Source organism: Genypterus blacodes, unplaced genomic scaffold (genome assembly GCF_046128005.1).
Source record: "Genypterus blacodes isolate CSIRO-AG114 ecotype Tasmania unplaced genomic scaffold, CSIRO-AGI_Gbla_v1 ptg000026l_1, whole genome shotgun sequence".
In the NCBI taxonomy this organism is placed as follows: domain Eukaryota; kingdom Metazoa; phylum Chordata; class Actinopteri; order Ophidiiformes; family Ophidiidae; genus Genypterus; species Genypterus blacodes.
The window spans coordinates 120619-143296 of record NW_027466839.1 but is presented as its reverse complement, the minus strand read 5'-3'; the positions used below and the strand labels follow the sequence as shown (position 1 = coordinate 143296).

The 22678-nt window shown below is 46.3% G+C and overlaps 1 protein-coding gene and 1 non-coding gene across 4 annotated transcripts; both read left to right on the top strand.

The window, feature by feature from the left end:
* Window positions 1-2195: 2195 nt before the first annotated feature.
* Window positions 2196-2289, top strand: trnai-uau (transfer RNA isoleucine (anticodon UAU)). Its single transcript has 2 exons — window positions 2196-2233; window positions 2254-2289. It is a non-coding gene; the product is annotated as a tRNA-Ile (tRNA).
* A 3356-nt stretch (window positions 2290-5645) lies between these two features.
* Window positions 5646-22678, top strand: ppm1bb (protein phosphatase, Mg2+/Mn2+ dependent, 1Bb). Of its 3 annotated transcripts, none has more exons than XM_076143591.1 (6): window positions 5646-6032; window positions 13850-14692; window positions 15427-15544; window positions 16046-16163; window positions 16518-16575; window positions 21108-22678. In XM_076143591.1, the coding sequence occupies exons 2-6, from the start codon at window positions 13862-13864 to the stop codon at window positions 21135-21137; spliced, it is 1155 nt and encodes a 384-aa protein (XP_075999706.1). In that variant the 5' UTR covers window positions 5646-6032; window positions 13850-13861; the 3' UTR covers window positions 21138-22678. The 3 variants fall into 3 exon arrangements, with proteins under 3 accessions (XP_075999706.1, XP_075999705.1, XP_075999708.1); XM_076143590.1 differs by lacking the exon at window positions 21108-22678 and adding an exon at window positions 18289-19834; XM_076143593.1 differs by lacking the exon at window positions 21108-22678 and adding an exon at window positions 18251-18423.

Sequence of the window (22678 nt, the reverse complement as noted above, 5' to 3'; positions counted from 1 at the left end):
ATAAAGGTTTTTTGGAGGGGTGGGAGGGTGGGGGTGGGGGGATAGGGTTGTTGGGGATGGGGGGGCGTTTGTTGTTTCTGACAGTGAAGGGGGGGGGGGATCAGGTTCCAACATGGGAGGAAAGACAAAAGTGTCCAATGCTGACATTAAAAAAAATGCACTATGAAGACTGACCTGGGGGGGGGGGGCCTTTAAAAAAACCCTCCCGGCTGAGTCAGCGGTTTATCTGTGTGTCGCCCGCATTCTGAATTGACGAGCCAGAGTCTTGAGTTGTGGAAACGATGACCTGGAGACATAATTTATCAAACCCCGTAGTCCTTTGTGTATAAAATCCAACCTTAAAAAAAAAAGAAGCTGTCGACGAAATTCCTGACAGATCTGCAGGTCAGCAAATGTGACACGGCGCAGACAGACAGACAGACAGAGAGACAGATAGAGGGATGGAGGCCTGGTCCTGATCCTGATCCATACATCCAATTGCATCCACGTCTGCCACACTGTATAATATCCTGTATATCTCATGACGGCACTGTAAATTCTCCTCATCCTATTTCTATTGCATACCTACCTAAACCCCGCCATGGGTTCTATACAGTACTTCCCTTCCAGCAGAAAAGGGCATGGAACACGTCACGTTTTCCCCTCAAGGCTGTGGAATGAACGGCAATATTTTGAGGCACAAACACCGAAGTGAGTCTTTGCCCTGGCAGCTGCTTTGCAAAGACGCGCATTTGTTTCATCGCATTTCAGTTCCACAGCTTGTGCTCCCGTTGATCCCCATTTTTGCAAATCCCCTCCCTCCCTCCCTCGCCTGCTTCCACGAAAATATTGCCAATGAGCGTTGCCTCAAAACATTGCGAGTCAATCCGGGCTTTCTGGTCTGTTTAGTCTCAGTTTAATCTGGCATCGCCGCCGCATGTCTTTGAGGTTAGAACCTCTGCTGACCAAATGGGTCAAACGGTTTCTTCTCTTTCATTCAGAATGTTTATGTTAGTGTTTCCTGTATGTCATGTGTTGAATTATGAATATGCTGAGAATAATAAAAAACAACACAATGCCAGATTATGACTGTATCTCTGTGAATCATTTAGTGGTGTTATACCAGGGCTGATTGTCTCCCAGCCACCTACTCTGTCTACTCTCTCTCCCAGGCTTTGGCGGGGGAGTGTGATGGATCGGGTCAGTGTGTGTGTGTGTGTGTGTGTGTGTGTGTGGGTGAGTGTGAGTGTGAGTGTGTGTGTGTGTGTGTGTGTGTGTGTGTGTGTGTGTGTGTGTGTGTGTGTTTTCTGTAAAATATCTACCGTACAAAAATGGCAATCTGACTCAATGATGAGGAATGAGGAGTGATTTCAGAGCATAAATCATGTCCGAGAAACTAAAGGCCTCGAGGAACCACAGCCAGTGTGTGTGTGTGTGTGTGTGTGTGTGTGTGTGTTTCAACCACAGCCCCCGACGACTCTATTCGGAAAGATTTTTCATCTGCCAACATGCACCTTTAAGATGTGACCACAGTAAACTGCTGCAACTGCTGGGTTGTAATTTCCACTCATGGTGAGAAACACTAACACACACCAGTACAAGAGAGTACAGACAACAATACTTAGGCTGAACCTGATCGTGCTGTGACATCATTTGTTTGCCAGCTATAGGAATGTAAAGCCATTTTGCTCCATAGTGCACCAGCACAGCCATACTTAGATCCAACATAAGAATTTAGCTGTTTTAAAGTTGTATTAACTATTAATGACCTATAATTGTCCAAAACATCCCCACAAAACACAATTCTATATGATAACACCGCTCCCCACATCAAATACAGTTCATGGGTCACTGGGTGCACTGCTCAGTCAGCATGTAGAAACAGATGTTTTAAGGTGTTTTCTCCTGTAGAGAGCGCTGTACAAAGTCTGGCGCACTAAACATCCTTAAGGTCCGTTGCAACGACTTATTTGTGTTCTTATGTCAAACTTACAGATGTCCTAATCAAACCCTCAGCCCCGGGGGTCGCATTTTGGGAGAAGCACTTGAACGCAACATCTGAGCTGCCGCTAGCGTCCGGTCATATCTGCATCCGGTCTCAATGATGTCGTCATCTTTCCCTCAGCGAGATAAGCAATCGATTCATTAACAATGTGCACGTGCTGCACACCGTCCAACAGCTGGCTTAACTGCTTCTACCGAGCGGCAAGGCTGAAGCTCCAGTGGCGCAATCGGTTAGCGCGCGGTACTTATATGACAGTATACAGCAGAGCAATGCCGAGGTTGTGAGTTCGAGCCTCACCTGGAGCAGAGTTTTTAGATCAACCCTCACCTGGAACCGAGGTAAACCACCGAAATATGACAATTCCGTTCCTGCGCACTAGAATGCCGCGCAGCTGTAATTCCGCCTGTCAGAAGTGTGGTGGGTTTTATGAACTGTTCCGAATTCCCTTGCATATTCAATTGGAAATCCATACACCATTTCTAAACATCTGGACCATGCAATGTATGTTCTACACACAATCCGTGCAAATGAACACAACTCCATAGGTAAAGTAAGTACAACAAGGGATTTGTTTACTGTACTTTGTTGTACAGTAAACCACAATTGTACTTTCTGTGAGAAATTGTGTTCATTTACTTTTGTAAAAGTAACCAAAAGGTAAATGTCACCAAAAGTAGTAAGCAACAATCAGACATTCTCCTACATTGAATAAATGTAATAGCTGCACGTGATTCACACAAACAAGGGCAGTACATATATTGTACATAAGGAGATACAAGGATACAACAACTTTTAAAAGATGTATTACAATTTAAAGTTAAAAAACAACAACATATATGAAATAGATCTCAATACTTAACGTTGCAGATGAATTGTATACCGTCTATACATGTCATATTTATGATGTATTTTAGGGCTTCAATCTAGATTTTCAACAATAGTAAGTACATTCAGAGGGGATTTATAGAGAGAATGAGTTTTGAATTGAATTTGAGAAGGACCAGGTCATATCAATAGATTTGCGGGTCAGTGGTGCCTTATAGAATTTATCCTCTTCCGCCTTCATCTTCTCATGTATGTTATTCAATACCGCCCCCTTCTGGTTAGGAAATGTAACTGCTACTTTGATGTACTATGACTTTTCACCACCAGAGAGCGATGCGACTGCACCACTGTACACTGTGTACACGGTAACAGCAATAACAGGTAGAGTTTAGATGAATGTATTGGATTATTACATGCCTCGTCTGTTTATTCTCATCTAATCCCTTGTTGTCAGTATATATCTAACATAACATTTATTTTCCACTGCCCTCACTTTCAACAAAACCAAATATGGCTCTAGCCTTTTCCTTGCAATCCAGTAGAGCTTTATTTTGGCATACAGATACGATTGATTTGTCAATCATTTTGTAAAACATACTTCTTTTTTTTGTGGATACGTTTAATGTTTGATCTGTAAGACATTACAACTCGCCATATGTATTTTAAATGTTTTGTGTGTGTGTGTGTGTGTGTGTGTGTGTGTGTGTGTGTGTGTGTGTGTGTTCGCTGATCTGTCAGTCTAAACTACACTGAGAATGAACAAGCAGAGGATTATGGTAATGATGTGAGCCAGATGTCTTGGTTGCAGATCTCCAGGCTGAAAATGAGAGTGCAGATCAACGCTCCTACCGTCCTCTCCTCTCCCCAGCCACCCTCTTCTATCCTGGGACTCACTGAACAGCAGGGAATATGTCTGAATGAATCACATGTAATATATGTATATGTTCTTATATACACAGAATGATTGGATTTGAGTATATGCATTGGTTTGTGTGTGCGCGCGTGTGTTTAAGTGTGTAAGCTCATCAGATCAGATTTTGGAATGTGTGCCATTTGTTCTTGTTGCTCCGGATTAGATGTTACGGTTTTGTTTTTAATTTACTCTCTTCAGCTGCTGCCATAAGACACAAAGCCCACCTCCTCTCCCGACTCCCCCTCAGAGATCCCTGCTTCCTCCTCCCCTCCTCCTCCTCCTCCTCTTCGCTCCTCCTGGCTGAGCAATCACATACATGCACGTCACCCTGACAGCGGGGTCACTTCAGTCAATGATAGTCAATTTAATTTAGTCAGAGGAGTGGTGTGTGTAAGTATGTGTGTGTGTGTTAGGGATTGGGTGGGAAGGGGACAAAGGAAAGCAAAAGGAGGAGGAATAATATTTGGGATAAGCTGTGATTGAACATCCTCAGATCAGCGCAGAATGATCAGATTCTGCCAGTGATAATCCCTCATTCTTGGAAAATTAAATATCGCCCTGCTCTCTCTTTCACTCACACACTATCTGTATCACACACACACACACACACACTTGGAAGGGGCTTAAATCTGACCTGTCTCGTAAAGTCCCTGGTGGATCCTTGGGGAGCTGTTCTGATCGCTTATGACTTTTTTCATTAATAAAAAACAAGTCTAATCCTGAGGGAGAAACATAAAATGACAACGGATAAACCCCGCCTTACCCATCTCACACACCCACACTCACACATACACACATCACACTCTGATCCGCTGATACATGATTTGCCCTCAGGGTTCTACATACCCTCATATACTGTACACAATGCCGCTCTCGTGCATTCACCCACATCTCCATGCCCAATTTTTACTCATTCCAGCTTGACAAGTTCCTAGCCTGACACACAAAGAAGTCTGACTTCTTTCAGTTTTGATATATTGGCTGCACCCATTTTACCTCAGTGATTAGAGCAAACACTTTTCAGACAAATGTTGTGAACTGCACAATAAACAAACAAGTCACAGGCACACATATCATTTGTCATCATGGCTACTAAACACACAAACAATTGGGATTTTGAGTGTAAAGAGTAGAAGACTAAAGCAAGACTCCCCCAGGTTCATGCCCATTGAAGATATCTTAAAACGAGTCTGTGCTTTTATTCCGAACACATTCCAACACAGTCCTGACATGTCGCTTGATAGTGATTATGTTCTCTTGGGCTCTGCTGTGAATCTTTAAGTTTACTGAACCCTTGTTGTGATCAGAGCATGGCCTTCAATTCACGACACTACACGCTTCACTTGTTGATTTGGTGCTTTATTGGGTATTAGCGTGTTCCAAATTATGTATATCAAACATGAAGAACGTGGAAACACTGCAAGTTCTTCCTTAAACTGTAAATCCCTGTCCATTATTGTGAAATCAAACTTTGTGAGCGTCTTAAACGGCCATCCTGTAGTTGAGTTATGGTGCGCGCTTGTTATAAGAGACAAGGACATCCGGGTTTCACGTAGGAAACGTTAGCTGCTAAATGAATGTTCATAATACACCTGAGACGCAGCACTTAGTGCCGATAGAGCTGAGAAATGCTCCGTTTTACATTGTATCAATAGAAATGTAAGTACGGTGTCGCTGTTCAATCAGTCAGCTGTTGTACCCCGTTTCATATCAAGCGCTTACTTCATCTGTCAAACGCAGCGTCGGTGTGCGCCGGTGAACATTACAAACTGACCTTACATCACAGCGCTATGAGAATAGACCAATGAACGTGGAGCTTTGAACAGGGGCACAGCTAGTAGACACAGAAATCAGCCAATTAGCCAAAGTTTTGCGTCGGAGTGTTGACCAATCACCGAGCATATGCCAAAAATATCACCTCCTCTTGTTCAGCACCCAAAGTGGAAGGATAGCTCTGGCCTTTCAATGGACTAAAGTGCCAGATTTGTCACAGTTGTCGAATACAACCAATTCTTAGTGTCCATATTTGTTTTGCAACGATCGGAACTGTATGTACTTATTGTGAGAGACCGAATTGGCGTCAAACATGCGTAAAAATCAACGCTGTCCAAGGAGGGAACCACCGAGAAAGGAATTATCGCCGCTCATCTGAAACCAATCTCCATTATTTTTGTCAAATAAGGAAACATAACACAGCTAGCTAGCTAACGTTAGCTCCGTAGATAGCAAGGTTAACGTCATATCTTCAGGCAAAACAGAACCAACCCAAGAATCAAGATTGGATCTACGATCGCGTAACCACAGGAAAAGGTAAGTAACACTAGAGCTGTGCGGCGGCTAACGTCATTAGCTAGGTAGACATTGACAAGATGGGGAAATTGCGTTTCGCTAACTGTTAACGTTAGCAAGGCAGCTAGCTTAGCTCGCTGAATCAATACAACGCCGAGCTAGGCCTTTACGCAGAGGCATACGAACAAGACGTTAAATTTTACTTTTGTTGTCATTCTTCAGTACATAAGTATGAGGGAGAAGGGAAATACTTTCAAGCCAATTCAGCCACATTAAAAACGTTAAAATGACGAAGGTTGTAGAGTATGAGCGTATGAACTGTACACAAGTGGCTTATATACGCTGGAATGGAGTTCAGCATGTGGTCAGCGGGTTGATATTAAACACAAAACGCATTTCTAATACAATGAAATGTAAAATTATCTTCAAACATACTATTGCCTTAACGAAAGAGTGTGTATGTCTCTGTTTGTGAGTAACTTGTTTACCGCCCAATGTTAGCGAGCTATTTGTGAGTGAGGCTAACTTCAGGTAACATTAATGTTCGTGGGTCAGTTGTTGAGCACGACACGTTGGCCTCCAGTGAATAGTCTGGGCCCCCTGTGAGCTAACGTAGCTTAGCTCGGTCTGCGTTTGCCATAACTAGCGGATAATATTCGGTCATTCTGTCGTTAGTTAGAGCGAGTTAACGCCGACTAGTGTGTCTCGTGGTGTTGATAAAGTTAACGTTATTAGGCCCGGGAACGGGAAATGTAGCTAAACATGTTGGGAAATTCGTCAAGTGCTTATCCTGCAGTTTCAGTAACCTGCTCCTGCTTGGGTACTGACTATCACGTGAGATGGCATCAAGGCAGGTAACAGTCAGTGTTGGTGAGGAGGAAGCTGGCAGGGTGTTTGGAACCAGACATGTTTCACTGCGGCAACAGCACCGCTCCTCCCAAAGCAAGACTCGTTCACACTGCATGGAAAGACAATACGGATATAAACATATGATTAGAGCTATTATGGGATAGAAACTCAACGTGCATCACTTGCAACTTACTGAGGTTAATTTCTCATGAAACTATAGTCACTGAATATCCCAAAGTATATAAACAAGTGAATAATTCAGATTTGACACTGCAAGTTGCGATTATATTCATAATTGTTTTCAATAAATGTTTTTATTTTGTTTAAATAAATAAGATTAAATATGATAAATGACTGTCATGCGTTGCCTGGACCAAATTTGACTCAACTTTAACTGTAGATATTCTGTGAGCAACCGTGTAAAGCAAAGGGAGTCACTCTGTGGAGCTATGGCACAGATTCTAAGAGTCTCGAACCAGCAAATCTGTTCTTGTTAAACAAGTAGTCAAATATTTAAGTTGCAAATTTTCCGAGGATGCCGACAGCTGCTGCTAAACTCTGAGGTTAAGCGTTTCCCAGTCCAAACAAGAGTCGTTTTTCGGGCTGTGACATTGACAAGTTCCACCCTGACTTTCCATATAACAGGCAACACGCCCACAATGTACCGTGTGATCATAAAAGTTCTGATTTGACTAAGATAAATAAGATTTGTGTGTGTGTGGTGTTAGGATCTTAAGGCACTGACTGTTGTTTAAACACTTTGAAATGTATTTAGTATATCAGAGAAATGCTGTGTCTTAAACAAACGCCTCTCATTTCCTGGTGCATTTTGTCCTGAGTAGTCGTCACATTTTGCTTGGCGGCCACACACACCTCGCTGCTGTGTATTGTCAGGTCAGCCTTATCTGTATCAGATAGCCGTAGCAAGCACAGGTGACCAGTGTGTTACATCACCAGGATTTGGACTTGTACCCCTGCTTGCCAGATGTGGGAGGTGTTCTATACAGTTAGAGTTTTTTTCTGAGTCAGCCATCAGCGTTTAAAGACGAAGGATCAGATGAAATACGGTGCCAGAGGGAGATTTAGACTGACGGCGGGCTGTTTTTAGAATTGGAAAGATGTGAATGGCCATGGCTGTGAATGTTTGTACCTTTTTTAGGGGTCACAAAATGTTGATTTGCCATGACGGTTGAATGTAACTCTTGGATCTGGGATATTCAAAGACACATTAGTATCATCTGAGCTATCGTGTTCACTGACGGAGGCAAACTTGATAGTTATTTCCTTCATGCACTCTGGGTGGTGTAGACATTTTCTTTTGAAAGCAGTCTGTCAATATAAGCCATTACCACTGTGTATTACAGGCCTGTATTTCCCATTAATATTGATGGATGTCAGGCATTGGTTAGTACTTTAGCTTCTTTCTCAGGTTACATCATTTATCTGCATTACAGACATTATGTTAGAGTTTTTCTTGGTGTAAATGCACATTGTATAAATGTCACATGTATGACATCACATAGGGAAGATGGAATTGTCCAGCTTCCTTTTAGTTGGCACTACGTAACACAAGCTGTACTCCAAAAGCTTAACTTTGCTCTCAGTTCCTGGCTATGAAGGGAAATCTCCTATGTAAGAAAACAATGAGAAGTATTGTATTGTGTTCATAGTATTTTGATAACGTGCTGCTGTGTACAATGTTCAGGTGTGTGAATGGGAATCCAGAGGAAGACATAAATCATGACAGATAGACAGCAGAGCAATTAATAGCAGAAAAAAAAAACAGTCCCAAGTCGGGGGCCGCCTCCTTCCTTATTCCTCATTTCATAACGACTTTACAAGGCTCCCTCACCCCAGGGAACAGAGACTGAATTCTTCTGTATATATTTAAAGGACAAAATGGGTGTGAAATGTGTGGCCCAGGCCCCTGAATTAGGACGTTGTCTTAGCAGGGACCAGCACAGATAATGATTATTAAACATCATGGGGACAAATCCTGATATAACAACCATTTCTTTGCAATCTGCCTTGATTGAAATCATTTAAATGGTCAGGTTATGGGTAAAACAAATCAATAGAATAAAGCTATAAGTGTATAAGATGTCAAATGGTGCAAAATAAGTCTGGAGTTGAATGTGAGGACGTTAGCAGATGCCCTAATTTGCCTATACATCGCTCAAATTCTGGATTTACCAGTTGCTTTGTTAGACTGTGATATCCGTGTTGATCACGTGTGGAGAATGAATGTGCCAATAATCTAAGGCAGTCCCAGGGACGTGCCAAAATGCATATAGCTTTAAGCTGTGTGTTAATCTTGGTTTGGGGATATCGTATTTTTCTGTACTGGATCTCAGTGCTGAGCTCAGGCACTCGTCAGCATTATGTAATCTGTGACCTTCCACTTCCCTCTTAAGAGCCAGTGGTTTTTGGCAGACGTGAGCGTCTTTAGCATCGGGAGGGGGGGGGGGGGGGTGTTGGTTTCGACCTGCGGTTACAACAGTTTTGTCTGGTTAAGCGGTCGAGAGTTACTAGTTTCAGTCAAATGTCTCAGTGAAGCAAATTTCTGCCGTGTGTGTTTTGCCTGCGCTCTATTGTCCGGAAGAGAAATCTGGGTGCCTGCTGCGTGTGCTCTCGCAGCCTGCACGTCTCCTTTCAGGGTCTGGCTGCTGCGCCTGTTTTAGTGGATGGATGATGCAACTCCTCTTTCCTCTCTACCAAACGGCTGCGTGTGTCTTTTAGACAGTAGAAACGTAGAGAGGGGGGCGTGGGACGTCACTGAATGAAGCCTAGCCTGGATGTTTGCACTGCAGGGTGGGTGGTTGCTAGGCAATGGCAGTGTGTTTGTTTTATTTTTAGAGAGAATCACTGCTGGTGAACATAACAGATCTGTCCCTGACACACACACACACACACACACACACACACACACATGCTTGCACACTCCTTCCAACACGTCTCATACGCATTACTCCTGAATGGGAGAAGCTTTTGTGACGGAGCTCGTGAGCGCGGAGGAGCTCGATCGAGGGAAGGAATATATTCAGATTCAGCAGAATTCAGCTGGACGGCCAACTGAAATGTGAATGATGTGGCCCACTGCCCCACCCCGGACCTGAAATCTAAACCAGCCCGGCATATTTATAGTGTGTCATTCTCTCGCACATAGACTGACATTGTACACATGCGCAGAGGAGACGCAGTCACACACACACCCACCCACACACGCAGACGTTCCTCTGAAACCAGCTGTAGTCACTCCTTGCATACACCAGCCTTTTTTGGGCACACGCCTGTCACGCCGTGCGCGAGCATGTAGGAGGTAATGCAGCATGAGCAGTCGATATGTCAAAAAGACGGGCCCGGGATGCTTTTGGTTTTTTATCTCTTTGTATCGATCTCCAGATCTCATGAGAGCTGCTACCTCAACCAAGCGAAGCCATAAGTAGCTCTATAGTGGAGCAGTAGATCAGGTTTAGAATTGATTGGTATTATGGGAAAATATAGATCAGCTCCAAAAGGTGCAGCTAGTATTTATCTGGCGTACATTGTGGTTATATACAAAGCCGTTACATTCAAACAACACTGCAGTTTCTTTCCTTCTTCCCTCACACACCCTCAGCACTCAGTAGGCAGTCACAGCCCAAACGTATCGACTGTATCTATAGTTCCATACAGCAGCACCTTGACACAGTGCGACTTAAGCTCCGCTCGGCGCTGAGAACACTTTGCTTTCCTTTGTTCTACAATGTCGACCACATGAATTACCGAGTTACTTTAGACGTCGGCGTCTCAAGTAAGTGCCTCTTCAACTTTCTCCGTCGTCTCTTCACACAGTGGCGTTGAGGTATTGCTTCTTTTTTTCTCTCTCTCCATGAAAAGCTTTGCGAGACGGAGTCGCGTACCATGCTGAAACCCTTTGTCATCCACTATCATACCGGCAAACTCGTTGCTGTTTTGAAAGTCAAATAGAGCACTTGTGCGACTCGTGCAGCTCCGAAGAGTTTTTAAATAACGGTTAACATTATTATCTACGCAGCAGTCACTTTGGTATCTTTTTACATTGTATGAATACAATTTGTATGTTTGAACTTGAAACCTCACGTGTTCGAAACACTCAGGGTCTTTTCTTTGGGCCTTTACCATTAAATGACCTCAGCCGCCTCAGTGGGTCACACGGGAAATACAGGAGTGTGTTTAGTCCTCAGCACCCATCTGCCTCGCACTCGTTTGAGTTTAGTTGAATGAATGAATGCACCAGATAACGGCATTTTCATGTTTAAGCTGCCAAATAAAGTCTTACAGGAGAGAACACCCCAAGGCCCCCTACAGGTCTCCGTCCCTTGTAGCTTTCACCACTGCTCCTGAGTTTGCAGGTATGACTCGGCTATCGGCACAGGGACGCCTAGGGGACGCCTAGGTGACGGCTTGCAATATGAGCCGTCACATTTGCGGTGTTGCCAAAATACTTTTGTCTTTAGTTTTGCATTGCGTGCAGATAGCATACGTGGTGTCGAGTTCCTTTCCCGTCAGACGCTAAAATCCAAAGTGTTCCCAAACCTGCGCCTTTAGGGAGGAATGTATGGAATGATTTACTCCCAGAGAAGAGCTTTCTGTGGCTGCTTCTGTCTCTGTTTGCTTCTGTTTCTGTCTCGGGCGTTGCGTGGCTGCTGGGAAATAAATATTGAAGATGTTCCACTGTCAGTCAGAGAGTCTGTAGTTCTGAACAGTGTCTGGAAGATAGCGGTCTTTGCAAACAGCAGACAAACGGGTTCTCAACCTTCTTTGATACAGTATAGGGGAGAGACCTTCTGAGTCCTGTCCGCTGTCCACCGGAGGTCTCCCCCCTATACTGTATCATACATTAGCAGAGGGGCAGGGTTTGTTTTCGCCAGGGCGCAGATTACATACACAACTTTGCTCTGCTGATGTTTAGGAAAGTGATCGTTTTGGGTGGACTGCTGTTGCTGCGTTTTGCAGTGTTGAGGAAAATTGGAACACTGTGTCTGTGTTTGTGCTTGGTTTTCTTAGGTCTTAGGTGCTGTCGTCCTGTGGGAAGGGGGGGGTGGGGGTGAGGCTACGTTGAGGTTACATCATATTGGACCATCAGCATTCCCACATTTCTGAAATCAGAAGAACTGGATCAAACCCTCTGCATGCTGCATACGAGCGTCTGTACATGTTGTACTTTTTCACCCTGGCGTCATCCAGCTGCATTGGCAAAACCAGGCGTGCAGAATTCATAACACTTTGTGATAAATAGGAATTTTTCGACATTGCATAAAAACAAACCAAAAATTGTAATATTGACAACAGATTGAATTGAACTAAATCAAGATGCATCACTTGTGAGCAGCTCACCTTCCTGCTCTTGTTACTGTTCAAACAACATTGCGCTCATTGCTGTTAATATTTCAGAGAGCTCTCTGTGTATCTGTCTGTATTTTTGTGTCTCTCTGGAAGGAAAAATGATGTCATCCAGCAAACCTGCAGCTGTGATATCACACAGCAGTGATGCCATTTAAACCAGCAGGTTCTCATTGATATGACATCATAACCGGCTCCCTGTCTGTTTCCTTTTTCATCCATTTCTCTGAAGTGTGTGACTTATTAGCATTATTGTTTTTCTCCCTCTATGTTGGAAACCAATTTTTGAGAACACCAAACGCAGCAAGTAAACTTCCTAAATCTTATTCCTGCTGCATTTTATTGTTTTATTTTCGTTTTTGTTTTGGACTGGACGCTGCAAAAAGACGCTCGTCTGCTGCGCCTAAGCTGTATGAACCCTGATCCCATTTCTTGTTTTTGGTTCACATAGTTTCGGCTTTCACAATTAGAATATTTGCAAGATCTTTGAGCCTGACTAATGTGTTTCTGTTCCCTGACTCTGGTCCTATTGTCAGTGGAGATGGTTGCTGGTGCAGGTGGTGTGAATCAAAATGGAAGCTCTTGCGGGTTTCCTGTAAACTTTGATCACTCCTTCCTGAGTGTAACGGAGTAATCGATGAAACCAATCGGATGTAGAAGCAGGACATTTGCAGACAGAACCGTGTCTGCAGATCACGCCATCGCTTCTGTCTCCTGCAGGCTACATTTCCGTGTCTGCCGGGTGGAAAGATGGAGCTGAAGTTGGCCGTACACAGACCAAACTCCTTCACACTCGCAGGGAAATCGAGAGTTTCCAGCTCGCCTGACCTGCACGTGTTCGGACTATAGGAGTTTCCCTTTGACCCGGGGTCCAGACCCTCATGGTTATGCAAATGCTTAAATTATGAATTGCCGTTAAACCTCACGCACTTAAGAAGCGCAATTACAGAACGGCACGGGTGCAGTAATGTCGCGACCCTTTCAGCAAACAAGCTAAGTAATAGTATTAGTGACTTTGTTCACACGGCGAAAGAGGCTCTGTGCCCTCCAAAGAGGCTTACAGATGCTGTGTAATCCTCCAATCTGTTACTCTTCCTCTGCTGTCTTTGTGTCACAGTCTCTGCCTCCAACAATGGACAGAGTAATTAATAGTCCCTCCATAAACGCAGTATGAAGCTCTGCTGAACCGGTGACACTTGAGACTCGGGACACAGGGATTTATAGGAGCAGGCTAGGAAATATATATGTTTTTAACGGGGCAACCTTTGCTCTCGCTTGCAAACTAGGGGTATTTTAAAAACACATGGGGGCTGAGGAGTTTCACGTCTGCCTCAGGCTGGCCGACCTCAATGGGGAGTCGCTCCAAATTCCAGTTTTTGATTGTTGAATATCTCACTTCCAGCAGGTTTAACATTAGCGCTGCTGTCACGTTTTGGACCTGTGAAGGTTTATTCTTGGTTATTGTCTCTCCCTTCCCGCCTGAATTATTAACAAACCACCTGGAAAATGTCCAATTCACAACGAGCACATCGGTGTATTTAAACCAAAGGAGAGCGATGGATTGTTTGTGTCCTTTCTGGTGTTTTTGTTCTCAACTTTCTCACTTTCTTCCTGTCCTTCCTCAGCTGTAGGCAGCAATGGGTGCATTCCTGGACAAGCCGAAGACGGAGAAACACAGCGCTCACGGCGAGGGCAACGCGCTGCGCTATGGTCTGAGCTCCATGCAGGGCTGGCGGGTGGAGATGGAGGACGCCCATACAGCCGTGGTAGGCCTCCCTCATGGACTCACCGACTGGTCCTTCTTCGCCGTCTACGATGGCCACGCGGGCTCCCGGGTGGCCAACTACTGCTCTGGCCACCTGCTGGAACACATCCTCTCAGGAGGGACTGACTTTGGCGCAGGGATTTGCTCGGTGGAGGGCGTGAAGGACGGCATCCGCTCAGGCTTCCTGAACATTGACGAGTACATGCGCAGTTTCTCAGACCTGCGACAGGGCCTGGATCGCAGCGGCTCCACGGCCGTATGCGTATTGCTCAGCCCCACCCACCTTTACTTCATTAACTGTGGCGACTCGCGGGCCGTGCTGAGTCGCGATAGCAAGTTGGGCTTCTCCACCCAGGACCACAAACCCTGCAACCCCCGCGAAAAGGAGCGCATCCAGAACGCCGGCGGCTCGGTCATGATCCAGAGGGTCAACGGCTCCCTGGCCGTGTCCCGGGCCCTGGGGGACTACGACTACAAGTGCGTGGACGGTAAGGGCCCCACGGAACAGCTGGTGAGCCCGGAGCCCGAGGTGTGCGTGTTGGAGCGGGCGCCCGAAGGAGACGAGTTCGTGGTGCTGGCGTGCGACGGCATCTGGGACGTCATGTCCAACGAGGAGCTGTGCGAGTTTGTGCGCTCGCGGCTGCAGGTGTGCGACGACCTGGAGAAGGTCTGCAACTCGGTGGTCGACACCTGCCTGCACAAGGTAGAGTGGCACACGCCGAAGCTCACACACATTTGCATACACGCTGCACATACAGACAAATAAACCCATTTTTCCTTTTAAAACTTTCTAGTATTAAAGTGTATGTTTACCTTTGTGATATCCCCTCATGTTGGTGGGCGATCGAACCCCCAGCAGGACGGGACGCTCGCTCAGGTCCCTGCAGTACCGTAATAACACAAAACACCGGTTAGTTCATCCCTGCTGTGTTGTCCCGGTCATTTGTGTTTGAGAACACGACGGCATGTGTGTCTGCTTTTTCTGCTGGCGTCTCTCAGTGTGAGCTGCTCGCGTCCACGCTGACCCCAAAGACTTAGAATCTGCACAGGAACACTCTATTCTCGTCTCGATACTCTCACAGAATTGGACAAATCTCAAACAAACACAAAAGATTCCAAATGTAGATTTCAAGCCTCATGTTACCTCAAGTTAGAAACCTGACACCTTTAAAGCATCTACGTGAAGTGTGGATTTGCATTAGCAGCATACAAACGGCTGTGATGCATTTATTTACCAAAGCTAAAGCAGTTTAAAGCAGGAAAAAGAAACGTGTTTGCCTTCAGGAAGTAGCAAACTTGAATTCATTTTTGATTAAAGCAATAGAACACTGTGACTTAACCACACGGGGTCAGGACCAGTTAACTCGCAAAGCTTTGTGTAGTAGAGGCCCATGTTTATTCCTTATGTTATGTGGTGTTGTCGTCCTTGTCGTGTAGGGGAGCCGGGACAATATGAGTGTGGTGGTGGTGTGTTTACCTGGAGCGCCCAAGGTCTCAGAGGAGGCTATCAAGAAAGAAGAGGAATTGGATAAATACCTGGAAACTCGCGTCGAAGGTTAGCACACACACACACACACACACACACACACACACACACACACACACACACACACACACACACACACACACACACACACACACACCTTATACCTTGTGCTTGTGATATGTCATGATACACAGTGTATACATGTTGTGTTATGTTTGTATTTTTTTTCTGAAGGCTGTAAGAGAATGAAACGTCGGTGCATGAAGCTGAGTCACTGCGTCTGTAACCTGGACAAAATAAACACTCTTAAGATAGTGCAAATATTTGAGATCACTCTGCTATGTAATGGATGTGTAAATGGAAAGTAGTGATTCCCTCCCCTCCTCTCCCCCGCAGTTTTGTCCGTGTCTGAAGAGATAAAGCACTTGTTCAGTACCTGTAATGTCTAACTTTGATGTGTCGCGTTGTCTCAGCTCGGTTAATAACAAAGCTGCCGGGGCGCGATGAGGCCGGCAAGAAAGTTGGCTCGGACCCCTCACATCCCTCTTGTCCTCTTGTGTGTTCCCTCAGAGCTACTTGGAGGCGGCGGAGGAGACACCACGGGGGTCCCCGACCTGGTGTCTGTCCTGAGGAGCATCGCCACAGACAACATCCCCAACCTCCCACCCGGCGGAGGTTTGGCCAGCAAGTAAATACCCGACTATTAACGTTCTTTGACATAAAACTATATATGACACGCATTCAAACCGGGGGCCAGACACAGATTTGATCTTCATCCACACCTCATTTGCAGAAGTTGACTCATGCAATGTCGCATTCACTCACAAACTTCTGTGCACACACACTCACACATAATGCAAACACGCAGATAAACTTTCCACTTAACGCTTAATGTACACATGCACAAACATGCTACATTCATCTGCTTTGTTGCTTGTTCACTTCCATTACCAAACCAATCAGCGCACAAGTGCACAGAGTGAATAGCTGCCGCATTATGTCTTCTAAGCGCTGAGCTCCGTGCCGTTTGTGTGTTTTCCAGACGGAGCGTGATCGAGGCGGTGTACAACAAGCTGAACCCTCACAGAGAAGAGGAAGGGGTGAGTTCAACTCTCTGAACCCTCACCTCTCCAAACTTTCACCTCCCTCGCCACGACCTCCATAACCGAGAGGGGCACACACCAGCCCAGACAAGGCGACACACTCCTTTTGTGTGTGTGTGTGTGTGTTCGTGTTTGCATGAGCGGGATAAAGAATAAATGTGATTTAAGTGCGAAGAAGAGGGCAGAGGGGAGACTTTACAAAATAGCCTTGGCAAGCCTATTGAATCTGAATTGACTGCATTCCACAGTGGAAAGCTTTTAAACCCTGGCAAATTGTTTGGTTGTAATTCAAACGGGAGATGATAAACCTTGATAAAGCTCTTGAACTCCCGCGGAATGAATGCAGACCCTCTGAGCCGCGGCTAGCTGCAGTTGATTTGAATGCATTTATTAACAGGTGGCTTCTCAATGCAACACGCAGGTACCTTCAGTAACGGGACAAAGGCTCGCAAATGTCAGCCGAGCGAAAACAAAACCGCGATACTCCCGACTACTGCGCCACGCTCGGTAGATTCTAGTTTAAAATAACGCTTCGTTTATTGCTTACGGACCGTGAATAGCCGTATCATGCAGTGTAGGTCAGCCGTGTCAGGACTTATTTTCATTTTCATCACATAGCAACAAATATCCTTTAAGCAGCTGTGACGGCTGAAGGCGTTCGGTCCGTAATTCTCTTTTGTAAAGGCTGCATGTAAAGGTGGTGCTGTGTATGTATTTATGTAACTGCACGTGTGTGTGTGTGTGTGTGTGTGTGTGTGTGTGTGTTTGTCATATGAAGTCAGTGGAGTCTTGACCTGCAGGGCCCTTTTTTCTCTGGGCTGTGTGGGTGCTGATCACCCCTCTCTCTCCCCCTCCCATCCCCTCTTACACCATACAGCAAATATCACAAAGGCTTGTTGGTCACAGGGTCAGAGGTAGAGTTGACATGTGCCTGTCAGACCGGTGCAAGAATGTCTCACACATTGTCGCACCGGCGTGTGGGAGCAGAGCAGAGGAGTCGTTATTTTTGATTCAGAAAAAAAGCCAAGGATTTATCGCCATTTCCTTAAATTGCGCAAATTAAGATTCGCCGGTAAATACAAAGGTTTGGGTCAAATATAGGATTCGTGGCGTAGAGAGTGGAAGCCTGTTTCTTCTTTGGTGCAGCTTAGTTGTGTGTTTCTCTCCGTTTCTGTGGTGACTTTGCATTCAGAGTTCAGTGAACTGTGTGTTCTCGTGGCCGTTGGTCATTTTATGAGTGTGGCGGTACAAACTCCATTGTTGGTATTTTTAGATGGAAATCAATGAAGTCTACAAACAGAAAAGGGGCCGGATATCAGATATTTATTGTTTAATGGTACAGAATGAAATGCATCGTTACATGTGAGAATGAAATGCAATGTTTGATGGCTAGATGTTTGTAATATCTAAGTAGTGAATGTTAGCAGCTTTATTCCAAAGATTAAAAAAGAGTAAATGCCTACGTAAATTAAACAGTTTTATTACATTTTTTTCCAAAACATAGCTTTTTAACTGTATTTAGTTAGTATTGTTTAGATTGTGGTATCAAGTCAAAGACATTGCATTGGTTGAATGATACTCAGCCCTAACAATGAGCCTTAAGCATGAGTGTGTTGCTGCTTCAGTGGGGATGGGTTCTTGTTAGACATGTGTGTGTGTTTGTCCATGGAAGCGTGCCTGCAGAGTCTGACCCCTGGCGTGTCACCTCAGGCCTGTGCGGGGGGAGAGGAGGAAAGTGAGGAGGGAGGTGGCAGCACGGCGGCTCACCTGCTGGAGGCCCTGCGGCAGTTCCGCCTGCACCACCGGGGGCAGTGCCGCGCCGTGCTGGAGGAGTCCCTGGCCACGTACCACCTGCGGGGGGAGAGCGGCGCCGCCGAGGGAGCCGGGGAGAGAAGGAGGAGCCCCGACGGCGGCGATGATGAGAACGGCGACGACGACGACGGCCAGGAGCAGCCCGCCTCCCCTCCCTCTCCCCCCTCGCCCCCGCCCTCACCTGCCACTGCCGAGCCAGAGGCCAGCCAAGATGTGCTCGAACCCTCCTCTGATTGAACCCTGCGACCCGTCCCCCCTTTACCCCCACCCCCCCTCCCTCCCACCCACACATATAAGCACTCCTGACCCCAGAGCTCTAGTCCTCCCCTCCTTCATGCTTTAATCGCAGAACTTGAATGGGCACACGGGCCTCTTCCTCACTTCCTGCTCTCATCAAAGTAATCTCAACCACTACTGATGCGTCGGTCAGCATGAATATTTTAACAATACCACGGAAATGGAAAATGCCCTTCTGTCCGTTCGAGGTCTGTCTGTCTCCCAGCGACACACACACACACGCACTGACATACCAGGAAAAATAGCGACCCCTCGCCTCGATGCAACAGCCCCCCCCCCACCCCCTCCCCACCGCCAATCCTCTGCTTCATCCCGCCGACCGTGTCAACAGAAGCTAAACGTGCTACCAAGCGTCAGGGCGGCTGTGTTAGACGGCTTTAGATTCTACAGATCTTTGTAGTTTCCAGGTATTTTCTTGTCGGTACCTTCTGGCATACAGAGATTTCTCCTCCTCCACGCTTCCTTGACCACCTCGGCTGGTAGATCCAAGCTTGTTAACCCCTTGTTACCAGTGTGACTAGGACATGCGTCACGTTTACAATAGAAAAGAATCCTCAGCAGTGATTTGTTATAATAAAACAAACAAAAAAGAACCTTGCACTCCATGGCCCAGTTTTGGCTTTTGGCTAATTTCCCCACGCAGACCCCCGACCCTGACCCCCACCCCTCCCCAAATCCCACCCAGACTCCTTTCCAGTGGACCAACTGCCCTAGAGGGAGAGACGAGACCCTCTGGACTGTAGCTGTAGCAGAACATGCTGCAACTGTCTCCAGGCCTTCTTCTCAACATACAGACTCAGAACACACACTCTTTTGTGCGTTGGTGCGTGCTTGCGTGTGTGTGTGTGCATGAGTTTGAGTGACCAAGCAAGAGACGAGCGATCAAACCTCGCAGTGGCACCGGGGGGGGAGTGTTCACCCGTTTCTCGGCATGTTCCACACATTTAAGTTGCACATTCCAGTCGGGGTACCACTCAGGGATGCTGGTGTGCGGGGGGGGAAACGGGGCAGCGGGTTGTAAAATCGCTTTCACATACTAAGCTCACACCAGGTTTGAAAAAAGTGCATTTTGAAACCTCACACACACACCCCCAAAAGGCTCAGCAAGTCAATCATCGCAGAGAATTCCATTTAATTCCCCCCTGTCTCCTCCTGTAAAAAAACTAGCTTAACACCTGCACAAAGACGGGGCAGGGACAATCAGTGTGTTGTTTTATCTGTTCTGCGACGACAGCATTGCTGAAATATTAAAAACGAGTCAGGTCGCTGGCTGCGTATCAAAACTGTGGCTTGATGAGTCCGGCCTCTTCAGATTATGTTTGATGTTCAGAGGTGAGGACGTTTGTCTGTTCAGAACAACACAAAGTGCTTTCTCAGGTTCTTGCCTCAGGTTTGATTAGATCAGGCTGCGGTGCGTTCTTTTGTTTCCTCTCTCTCTCTGTGTGTGTGTGTGCGTGTTTGTGTAGGCAGGTTGTGGATCTGTAAATGCCCTGTACCACACTAACTTTGGTAATGCATGCACCGCACTTATCTCTTCAATATCCAAGGCACATAACTGTTTTGAGGGGAGGCTACGCTAAGCACTCTTGTTTTGAATGTATGTGTGTGTGTGTGTGTGTGTATGTGTGTGTTTGAGTATGTTTGTGTGGTTCTGTGGGCCAAATCAGTCCCGCACAGTTAGATGTGTGCTGACAAAATGAACAAAATAAAAGTGATTTGAGGTAAAAAGGCGATGATTTGTGTGTATCTCTCACTGTGATCTGTGTGTGTGCGCGCGTGCGTGTCTGTCTACGTTTTTGTTATTTGGTCAGCAGGGACGCAGAAGTACATTTTCTCACACACACACAAAGTGCAAATCCCTGGGTCAGACCCTAATGGACGTGTGATGTCGTTTCAGTTTATGCTCGTCACCGTCCTTACAGTCTTTTCGCACGGCACGTTCGGTTGAAGTCGCACAAAAGAGTCTCGGTCCTCATCGCCTCCCCTGCATCAGCTTTTTAGTGTCGACACTTTTGCTCTCTCTCTCTGCCGAACCCTCAAAAAAAACACCTGCCTCTGACTGTGCATGAATTTGTGGCCACACGTTGAGGATCGCCGCACAGACTGTAAGGACGGCGTCTTTTCTTTTTTTCTTTCTTTTCTCTATTCCTCCCCCTGTGTTTTCAGTCTGACAGTTGGCCTCGTGATTCTCCGCAAGGTGAGTCATCAGAGGTCTGGGTTCTGCTTGTGTTAACATACACACTAGGCAGGGAAATCTCATTTTGTTCCCTTCTTCTTCTTCACCATCATCCATCACATTTAATAGACGAAGAGGGCACTGAGGTCCAGTAGTTCACCATCATTCAACTTCAAACTACTTGCTGTGAAATGGAACCTCACAGACTTCTCTCTCTCCTTCTCCTTTTCTTTACTTGGCGCAGAGTGCCGGCGACCTGGAGGACCCCTGGTAGCCATGGCGATGACCCCCCCCTCCCTTCCCCCGCCACCCCCCCTCCTCGTCTCCTCCCGGTGATCGGTGCAGCCGCCCAGAGGAGCAGCGTCTCCATTTTGCGCCACGTCTTTCTCCACTAAGAGGACATGCAGTGTGTGTTGGACTGCGTGAGAGTGCGTATGTTTGGTTGTGTGTGGGTATGTGTGTGTCTGTGTGTCTGTGTGTTGGCAGCAGTGGGACAACGACGACCTCCACATTGACAATTATACATGTGTACACACGCACACGCACACACACACACGCATGCATACTGCTTTAAACACGGAGGAATCAATTTTCAGAAAATGTCGCGATGTGATGAACTGAAGCGTTGCCATGGTAGAGATGATTTTTACCATTGAGGTGTTTATCTTTCCTTGATTGTTGACATTGAACACCTGACTTCACAATGACATAAGGACCTTGAGTGCGTGCGTGCGTGTGTGTGTTTCTGTGTGTATATGTGTGTGTGTGTGAGATTGAATTTGAGAGAGTTTGGTGTTTATTTGGACGAGGCCTGAGAGAAGACAGATGGGGACAAAGACTTGATGCCGTCTCTCTAAACTCCTCTCCTGGATCATTTTGGTGCTCCTGGGTCTGACTTTTGCCCTAACACCCCTCGTTAAAAGATACACTCTCTGCATTGCACACACACATGCACACACACACCAAAACCCTTAATCCCCCCGCCCCTCCCCACAAACCCTGCCCACCTCCACCTGTGCACGTATGTGATGTGCCACCTTTCAAGGGCACCGCATGAGGACCTTGGCTCTCTACATGTACAGCTACGCTCTTATGGCCGAAAGTATGTGGACACCTGGCACACCTAAAAACCGTATCTATGGAGATGTGCCCGGTTATCAGCATGCCGTGGCCAAAACCGCCCCGTCCACATACTTTAGGCCATACGGTGTACGTTGGCTTCCTGAGATGGACGGCCATTGGTCAAGACTGTGTGAACACTGAAGGACCTCTGGACTCTCGATTGGCCTCCTGCCGTTTTTTGAGAAGTGGTTTTCTGTTAATACTTTTGTGATGATGATGATGATAATCATGGGGAAAGAGGTTAGCTAGTTCACTTAAGAGCCCAGGTAGCGGTTGATTTGGAGAGGAGATTGTACAGTTGGACGTGTGGGGGTGGGGGGCGGGCTGTTGTATCACTGGTTGGACTCTCCGGGGTCAGAGGGGCGGGGTCGGGAGGGGCGGGGTCGGGAGGTCGGAGGTCGAGGAACACATTGGCCCTTTTTTTTTTTTTTTTGCCTTCCCCTCCCCCCCCCCCCCACCTTCAACACGACAGCAAACTTTGTCCTGACGGAGGGATGTTTTATTTTTTAATGTTGTCCATGAGGTTACTAGCTGCTCGCCGTGTAGAGTGAGTGAACCCCCCCCGGTTTTAACCCCCCGTTCCCCCGTTTCTCAGACTGCATTGGTTAATGTTTGTATTGCTGTTGTTTGATTGCACTCACATTTGATTACAGAAAGCGTCTATATATGAAATAAAATACCTGCCAAGGATCA

What these genes read in the sequence shown, in the direction of transcription:
- ppm1bb (XM_076143590.1), top strand. Translation starts at nt 13,862, where the DNA reads ATGGGTGCATTCCTGGACAAGCCGAAGACGGAGAAACACAGCGCTCAC. An exon ending in TCGACACCTGCCTGCACAAG is followed by an intron (nt 14,693 to 15,426) that starts GTAGAGTGGCAC and finishes CTTGTCGTGTAG; the next exon opens with GGGAGCCGGGACAATATGAG. An exon ending in CCTGGAAACTCGCGTCGAAG is followed by an intron (nt 15,545 to 16,045) that starts GTTAGCACACAC and finishes GTGTTCCCTCAG; the next exon opens with AGCTACTTGGAGGCGGCGGA.